This window comes from Trematomus bernacchii, unplaced genomic scaffold (assembly GCF_902827165.1).
Source record: "Trematomus bernacchii unplaced genomic scaffold, fTreBer1.1, whole genome shotgun sequence".
Taxonomy (NCBI): Eukaryota; Metazoa; Chordata; class Actinopteri; order Perciformes; family Nototheniidae; genus Trematomus; species Trematomus bernacchii.
Genome location: NW_022988098.1, coordinates 5,357,317 through 5,367,171, shown reverse-complemented (window position 1 = coordinate 5,367,171; position 9,855 = coordinate 5,357,317). Strand labels below are relative to the sequence as shown.

General features: G+C 40.4%; 1 protein-coding gene across 1 annotated transcript in view; it reads right to left on the bottom strand.

Annotated features, from left to right (window-relative positions):
* Positions 1-2,342: 2,342 nt before the first annotated feature.
* The window catches only part of LOC117475620 (NXPE family member 3-like), a 96,101-nt gene continuing 88,588 nt past the window's right edge, over positions 2,343-9,855 (bottom strand). The window contains exons 4-7 of the mRNA XM_034121930.1: positions 7,844-8,145; positions 5,748-5,818; positions 3,474-3,677; positions 2,343-2,997 (exon numbers count right to left, since the gene is read on the bottom strand). Of these exons, the coding sequence (XP_033977821.1) occupies positions 2,453-2,997; positions 3,474-3,677; positions 5,748-5,818; positions 7,844-8,145 (1,122 nt within the window). The 3' untranslated portion in view covers positions 2,343-2,452. The remainder of the gene's footprint in view (positions 2,998-3,473; positions 3,678-5,747; positions 5,819-7,843; positions 8,146-9,855) is intronic.

Below are 9,855 nucleotides of genomic sequence, written 5' to 3'. Positions count from 1 at the left end.
ACGCTTGTCCATGTTTGAGATTGGTCGAATGCTCCAAATACCACCCCTTTCATGTGAACGCGCACCTAACTAGATAGGACACGGCTGGCTTGAGCGATCCACTTGATAATCAGCGTCGTAGTACAGCTTAGCCAGAGCGCGTATGTTTTGGATTGGGCCAACCGGCTAACTCAAACATATCCAGGTTAGGTTGAACCAGCTTCGTAGTGCAGGCCTCAGGTTAAAGTTCAATGATGGGTATAAATAAAGCCACGCCTCCAATGGGAGTGTTCCGTTGAATGAAATGCCACTGTCTCTGATACTTCGTTATTCCTCCGCTTATTTGGATGCTAAACAGCAATGAAGTTATGCTTACTCTGCTAACAGAGGACCTTTCAATTCTACTTTATACTTCTATTCCACTACATTTCAGTGGTGAATATGGTACTTTTTACTCCACTACATTTATTTGTTTACTCACAGTTACTTTGTACACATAATAACACATATTTGCTGATATGCTATAATGCTGTACTGTTCTACTAATCTACATAGTATCTACATTTCCTCCACATTGACAAACTACCATACTGAAATGCTCTTACATGTATACAAACTGGATAAAATAATAAGCATAATAATAAAGAAATACCGTGAAAAGATCCATTCCGCATAAAGAGTGCTTTTACTTTAAATCCTTGAAGTACATTGAGCTGATAATACTTCTGTATTATTGTGTACTTTGAGTTTTGCACTTTTACTTAAAGGGGACCTATCATGCAAAATGCACTTTTGTACGTCTTTTATACATGAATATGTGTCCCCGGTGTTCCAGGGAACTCACCAAGTGTCAGAAAACACAACCCTCTCTATTTTCCTCCTTACCCAAATCTCTAAAAAAGGGGCTGCAACGGATCTGATAAAAACTGATCCAGATTTGAACACTGTCCTGACGTCAGGACGGTGGCGCTACGGCTATTGGGCCAACTCCACCAATCAGGAGGAGAAAGCCACGGCCATTGCCGTTCGAAAGCGCTGGAGACGCTGTAGTACATATGCCAGGCCAGTAGATGGTGCTGTTCTCACAGAATCAACCCTTGGTAAAACAGAGCTAGAAATGGTCAAATTTAGCAAAATGAGGCATGTCTAAAATGCATGATCTGTTTGGTATTTTGAAAAAAAAAAAGTATAAATATGTCTTATATAGGTATGGTCCTACACTATATTATTCAAATATAGCATGATAGGTCCACTTTAAGTAGAATTTGAAAATCATGACTTTTACTTGTAGTGGAGTACTTCTTCCAACACTGCATATTTTTTACTTTTCCTCCCCATTTTCAACGTGCCGAGACACTGCACCCTGGGACAAATTATCTGCTGATTTACAGACGTCTCTTTCTCATTGTAAGTCAATTTAATACTTGGTAATACTCAAAAAGAGTAAAAATGTTTTAACGAAATGAGTTACTAGTTATTAACATATTCAAATGATAAGCTAGTACATCATGAACATAAAATAAAACATAAACTACGATGTAAAGTTATAGGTTAAGATATCAAGCAACAGTAGCCTATATAAAGTACTCAAATTAGCTCCAAATGTGATGAACACATTAATGCATGATTGATTATAATTCATGTCCATGACATGACAGGATAAAAGCAATGTAGAGGAGCAGCTACATTTCAACACATATATCCACGAAGATTAATACATGAAGACTTGTGCCTCGGACTTGACTTGGACTCTCCCTTGGTGACTTGGACTTGGACTCGGACTCGAAGAGTGTTGACTCGAGAGTGACTTGGACTCGTGAATTGGTGATTTGACTACAACACTGGCAGAAACACCATTAAAAAAAATAACATAAAATGTACTAACATTTTATAATTTGTATTTATGTATCAATGCATATTTATTCAATTTGTTTTGCCCAAGCCGTTTAGTCCTTCCTATAAAAAAGAAAAGCACACCACGCGATTAAATGTTTTACTGTGATTCACATTAACTAAAAATAAGGTAGAAAACCCACAATCCCATGTATCTTAATTGTAATTTACAGCTTGGATAATTTCTCTGGGATGCTTCATTCAAAGTTAAAATAATTTAACATTTTTAATGTAGCATCATAAAAACGATGTGGATCTGTTCGTTAAAACATAAATCCATGTCTTACTTCAAATGAAGTATTCACCAGTTCAATACATATCCTATGAGCTCATAGTCATGTGACATTTTCCAACTTCGCAATTTTGAAAGGTTAGCCCAAAACGTGTAAATGGATGTGATGTCGTGCCAATATTAAAAGTATTTTGTATTACTATAACTTTAAAAAAAATGTGTTTTATAAATGAAATGTATCATATTATTACTGAGGATTCATGTGTTTAACCCACTGATTGAATTAGAATAGTCTGACGAATCATTGAATCATTGTGTTCCTAATTTGTATAAATGAACAGAAATCGATCAACCCTTTATGGGGCATACGTGGGTCAACAGAACGTCCACCATATTCTTAATAATGGGAGTTAGCGGGTGGATGTTGTGACCCAAGTCATTGGCAAGAACCATCTCCCAGGCATCGACCCAGTGAACATTCACTCCTTTGAACAGGGATCCGAGCACACGATCAATCTGCATGGAGTACCAGTCGCTGTATGATTGCGATATATAAAGGTTCTGTTCTCTGAGGGCTCCGCTCCGCATGATGACCACGGTGTTCGGGGCGCGGTCCAGCAGCTGCTGCACCGCACTGCGGATGCTCAGCATCCTCCGGATGTAAATCTCTATTGGTAATGGGCCGAAGTGTGCCCAGACGCCAATAACCACAACAGTGTCTGCGCCTCCAACCAAGCCATCGAGTTCGTTGGCGATGTAGCGCAGCTGTCTGACCAGCACCGTGCGGGTATCGAGAGGGGGGGTGTGGCAGCGCCACGTCATCAGAATGTTGTCCGCATGGTCCACGGCCATCATGGGGCCAGCATTCACATCCACGTGAAGGTTGAACTGACCTAAAAGTACACAGACAGAAAAGATATGTGAATAATTCAAGACACATCTTTTTAGATTAGCTTTTTATTAGCAACTCCCCACTTTAAATGTTCTTTTAGTTTTTATTATTTACCCACCTTTATATTGTTTTATTTATTTTATAATTTATTTTTATTTTTATTTCTGTTGTTCACTTTGTTTTATGAGGTTTTATATTTTATATTGTTGCATCGACTCAGTTGTCTTGTGTATTATCTGTCAGAGAGAAACCATTATTTATTTTTATTATCATACATTTTACCTCCTTGTGTCTCTTAACCTGATCAAATGTTATATTTTGCTGCATGTACAGGTCTGTAAAGTTCTTAACAAATAATCTGATGTGTCATTTTGTAAAGCACTTTGAGCTGCATGTGAAAAGTGCTATATAAATAAAGCTTTTATTATTAAATGTAGCCGCAACTTTTGCCAGGACTTCATGTGGATCACTAACTACCTGATATCTTTTGGCTTAAGAATTGAAACCACTGCCTGATGGTGGAATCTCCGTAAAGGTGGAGTTTCTTGGCCTTCAGACACTCTCTGGTGGCAGGGTTGTCAAACTGGCGAACTATGGGGCTGCCTACTGCCCTCCACACACCCTTGTAGTAATGGCCGCTGGGTCCGGGTGTCCCGATGAGGCTCTTCGCCTCTGGTTGATCTGAGAGGAAGTTAAAGGAAAACGGTTTCATTAGAGGAACATATTCTGCTAATTTTTAGGTTCATATCAGTATGTACACTGTAAAATGTTTGGCTGTAAAATTACAGTAAATTACTGGCTACTAGTTGCATGGATTTCACAGTAATTTACTGTAAATATTTCACAGTAATTGATTGTAAATATTTCACAGTAATTTACTGTAGATATTTTACAGTAAATTAGAATAAAAGTACAACTAAATACTGTGACTTTACAGTTGCCATGCCCATGGAATTACTGTGATATAGCAGTACAGAGCTGTGGTATTATGGTACCTTGCTGTACCTAAATTACAGTAATTAGTTATTATCTTCACACTTTTACTGTAGAAGTAATGCAACACAGTAGCCAGTAATTTACTGTAAATATAAAAATGTAAATAATATGATAATATATTGTAAACTTGACTAGTTAACTGGGATTTTACCATAACTACACAATTCAATCAGCTCAATCAACAAAGAAAAACAAAGCAAATGCCCATTTTAACTTTGTATTATTCCATTGAAGTGCAAAGTACATTTCACAGTGTCTTGGACATGTTGTTACGGCCCCAACCTCTACTCCGCGGTAGTGGCTCGTGCTGAGACCCGCAACATGAAAGAATACATGCAATAACCGGTACTTGGTAACAAGCATTTATTGATAATCAGCCATTTGCTCACACAAGCGAAACGGAAGCGGAACCCGAGCCAGACACACCACGGACCGTAGGACCCAGAGCTCCCCCCCTAACCAGAATTCAAATATAAACCCTATGGGAAACAAAATAAAGCAGCGAAAACTGGACTACCAGGTCCTCCAGGCTAAACATAAACACATCTGCAAAAATATGGCCTACAGCTCAAAATGGCAAAGAGGTATTCTAAGGAGAGTGTCTCCCGGCGTTAGGATAGGCGAGACATCCTTCTCCTCCAGCTTCTCTTTATATATACACGGCTGAGTGGAATTTGGAACACCTGGGCAGAGGCGGAGCCAGGGGCAGACCAGGTGCACCTGGGCAGAGGCGGAGCCAGGGGCAGAAAACAAGGAGGGGAGCACGTAACACATGTCTACACAGACATCCACTCAAAGTCAACCATTTTTCTGAAGAATGTGCTGACATGGGGGTTTAAATTGCCATGCCTCTTTTTGGCTTTCAAGCCCGTCTCAGGATTAATGCCCAGGAAGCACCTGAAAACAATAAGCCAAGACAACAATTTCAATTTACATAGATTTATATGTTGCCTCGTTTATTTTAAGGCACATGCCCCTTTCAATTTAAGTAAAACCTGCAACAAAGAAAGAAATTAGTATGTAAAGCCAAGCAAGAGCGATAAAAGCAAGAAAATCACTTAATGTGTTGTGTTATCACAGAGGATGGTCTGAATACAGTATTTTACTATGAAATAATACAGTAACATGTTGTGAAATCCTGGTAATAATTTATCCTGTACATTTACAGTAATTAACTGTGCCTGCATTGATTTAACTGTGAAATTCGAAATTACAGTATTATATTGTGAACATTACAGGTAAAGACTGTAAAGTGGTAAAACAGTAATTTATTGTAAAATATTACAGCTAAATATTGTGAAATCATGGTAATATTTTACAGTGTAGTGCCTCTAGTCTAATGTGACATGTCTCCATGCTTTAATGTTCAAAAAGCTCTTTATTTTTCTCATATTGCCTGTGCTGCAGCACCTCTTTTCACCCTCTGTCTGAAACCAGACCATTTTAGTGTAGTTCGTAGAAGTGTAGTTCGAACCTATGAACCTAAATGCAATTTGAGCTATTAAAAACATTATTAATGGAGCCAAACCTAGTTTTTATTTTATTTCTGAATATTTGTTGGTATTCGTTTTAGTAACTTTGTTGCATTTTATAAAATTCATTCATTGAAAAAAAAACATTTCTAGTAACTTTGGCCCGGTTAACAGCACAGACTTTGCTGCAACAAGATCACAGATTGCATTTTCATAGATTCTTCTTTTGGAGCGGGGTGCGATCTCAGTGCGACCTATTGCAGAGGTGAAAATCAAACTTTACCTTCTTTTTTTGGAACCACGCTGACAAAGGCAGGTCCTGAAGCCTTAATGTAGACTTTCATGTTGACAGACCTGAAGGAAAGCACACATAATAAAATACTTATTACAAACAGAACAACACTATCAAAACAAGCACATACATTTAAAATGATTTAATTAATTTAAAACTAGAAAAATAATTAGAAACTGCTATATCACACAACTCTTAAATACAAATGTGTGACTAACATTAAAGCTGCACTGTTTAATACTTCTATACACCCATGTGACAATTACCGGAAACAACCCATTACAAGTGTGTGGTGTTAACAAATAATGAAGATAATATATAAATAACGACATCTTGTATTTGAGTTACACCCGCTAGACAACAGTGGATATTAGAAGAGTACATTCTGTATTTTCCCAACACATTCCTTTCGTTATTATTGCCAATGGAAATAGTATGGTTAGTTGTGGCGCGTTTGCACTAGTCTAGAAGTGTCTGCAATTATGTAAAGCACTTTGAGCCGCATAGTCAGATTATTGATCAAAGGCATGGCCTGTTCAATGGTTTTTCTCCTGTTCTGAGCACAGAGAAAGCCAAACTGTCACATGGAGGAGAAAAAAAGTCAGATAGGAGTACGGCATTCCTTCCTCCTGTACGGTATGATCTCGTTCATTACTGAAGTACAAAACAGGTATAACACAAAAGCATGAGAGAGAGAAAACCACTTTCATCTGCCATCCCATCACCACACCTATGATGGTTGCAACCCGGTATCACGGCGAGACGTGAATATGTCACGGTTTCGTCCCTTCAAACGTGACAGTTACACGGTATTGTTAACATGGCCCAACCAGTGGAGAAATACCCGGAAGTGCCAAGCAAATGGTCTACCGCGCCTATTGGTCGGTTTTTATTGTCAAAATTAGATGTTTTTAATTGATTTTTTAATCATCACACTCGATTTCGCCGATTTTCTTGTTGCCCTAGCTGGTCGACACCTCTTTTAGCAGAAACAAAGGCTACATTAATGTATTAAATCGATGTTAATCCATGTGTGTGGAGGTGGAATTAACGGACGTGACGTTGTGCGATTGCGTTGCCAGGCAACGCAATTTACAAACTTCAACTACAACCCTAATTATATTTAAAACATTTTAGAAGGCCTCACGAAATACTTTAATGTAAATTAAAATGTAAATGTGAAGGGATGTGTGTAATGTGGTGATTGACATTATTCACCCACGGATCTATGGGTTGGGGGTATTGTTCCACACGGACATTTGGGGGTTGGCTAGTGACGCTAACGAAGAGTCACTTCTTCAGGACAGCTGCCTCTTTGTTGGACTCTGTTGGGGGGGTGCTTGCGGAGCACGCTAAAGTACTGTGAACTTGCCAGAGCCTTTCAGCGGGGCTACTGCGGAGCACATAAAGCAGACTGTTCACGCTAACGAAGGATCACTTATTTTTCAGGGCAGCGAAGGCTACGCAGTACGCAGGTTACTGTCCCGCGCCACAGCGCGTGCCGGATGAGAATGTTTTGGCCCGCGGGCCGCCAGTTGATGGTCACTGGTCTAAACCTTTAATTAACCTGTGCAGGCTTACTCTCTTATGCAATCCCATACCTATGATATTTACAGACAGTGAGCCGTGGAAATATCACAGTGTGCAGACATGCACGTCTCATTGTGCGCACAGTGGATTTCACTATTTGATGTAAGACCCTATGTATTACATGTGCCAGGGACCATGTTCAGCCGGCTAATGGTAAAATGTTATCAAGATTAATGTATGGCTTAAAACAAGTACAACTTAAATGTACCTACAATTTCAATTGAACAGACATTTATTCTAATTTAAAAAGAGGTCAAAAATAAAATCTCATTGTAAATAAAATATTCTATTGATGATGAAAAATTACAAACTAATGCTTTTTACGACCAGAGAGGTAAAACAATTAAGTGAAAATTAGTAATCCTTTTCACATAGACTTCTATACAATTAGACATATTTGTGCCACAAATGGAGCCTCCCTCTGCTACATATTAAGGGAATGAAAGTCTAAGGCAACATAGACATAATTTTGACACCTTTTCTCCTTGTCCCCTTACTTTCGAAAGAGCAGATCCTCCTTGGGGTTGAGAAAGCGGATTTTTTTAAAGTTCACACTCAATTGACGGAACCTGGTTTCACAGCTCAGTTTCTTTGGCTTGAAGCAGAACCAAGGCTCGTCTGTACGAAGGTCGGTGAAGTTGCACAGCAGCAGGGGGGTGGGCTGCAGGCAGACCCCACACATGGTGGTTTCAGAAACTTTGCCTGAACGGAAGATGCTCTTCCAGGCCATCCTGTAAGGATGCTCCCTGGTCAGCCTCTGCAGCACAGCGATGGCCTCAGCAGAATGAACCATCGTCACCTGAGTGGGCAGAGAACCAGTCAATACTGTGGTTATAGTTACCTATAGATGTTCTCCAAATTTAAAAACAAACATCCTGACACACACACACACACACACACACACACACACACACACACACACACACACACACACACACACACACACACACACACACACAACACACACACACACACACACACACACACACACACACCACACACACACACAACACACACATCACACACACACACACACACACACACACACACACACACACACACACACACACACACACACACACACACACACACACACACACACCACACACACACACACCACACACACACACACACACACACACCCACACACATCCACACACACACACACACACACACACACACACTTTTTATTTATGTACTAATATATATATATACCCTCAGGGGTAAACCGCGGGGCGGCCAGGAGGAACCGGCCAGCATCTTCGGTCAAAGCGCGGGGCTCAACACTAGCCGAGTTAGCTAGTGCAGCCTGGACATGCAGCCGCATGCCCCGAAGAACCAGCTCCACGAGGCAGAAGTCGGGTCCCTCCATACCTAGCAGGTCGTGCATCGTCTCCTCGTAGCAGGAAGGCCTGCTGCCCTCCAGCGCCGAGACGAAGCGGGAATGGTGAGCGACGTCCTCAGCCATTCCGTGGGGCGCACCGAGCCTCAGTCTGTGCGCACGTGGCAGCCACGGAGGTCTCCAAAAATCTCCGGCATTTCGAGAAAACAAGAGTTTTTTGCCGTGTTCGGTTCAGTCTCGGAACCTTCGCGAGACTTATGTCAGGGTCACCAATGTAGTGCCGAGAGAAGGGAGTCGGAGGCGGTGCATCGAAGGTGCAAATCTCACTTTATTGAGCAGCAGAAATTGACATGCTGTCGGGTCGCAGCTCGAGAAGAGAAGAGAAAGTGAAAGGGAGGACACTATGGGTCCTTCTCAGGTCGATTAAATGGAATCCTTGCGTCCCTCACTTGCGTCGTTTCCCTGCGTTTAGTCCCTCCCACCAGGGAAGCATGGAGAGACGCAAGGAAACCACGAGAAGCAGGGAAATGAGTTTTAAGAGCAATGGGACGTCCTTTCCTCCGGAGCGTCACGTGAAGCGACGTCCGTTTGTGATGACGCCGCACAGCTGTTCGTCTGACAGCAGCTCTGTCCCCGTTATTTTCACAAACACCCCCGCCTCTACACATTTACTGACACAAACATTTGTATCATCTGTTGTAGACCCAAATACATCAAATCAAATAAGAACTCATTCTCAAAAAAGATAAACGCCATTCTTAAAATGTATAAACGAACAATAGTTGGATTAATATTGATTAGAGTGCACAATAGAAATAAAAATAATTCAGAGAAGAAAAAGAGATATGTTATCTATCAAAACCCAGTTAGATTAACATTCATTAATCATTGGATTGCACACTTTGTTTGTGTGGATATGTAGCAAATTAACATGTTAAATAGCACTTAATGACTGACTGAATGGAAATGACAATAAATGAAAATGTAAAACGAAAAAGCGATCATGAAAATGTTTCCAATAAATGAATAAAATAATTTTTGACCACTTTGTTGTTCAGATATATCACATATTTGTAACTGAATGATGCATTCATTGAAACAAAACACAGTATAAACTGAGGAGTGAGTCCCGTGAGTTTCATGTGTTTTCTTCACTCCGCTGGGAAA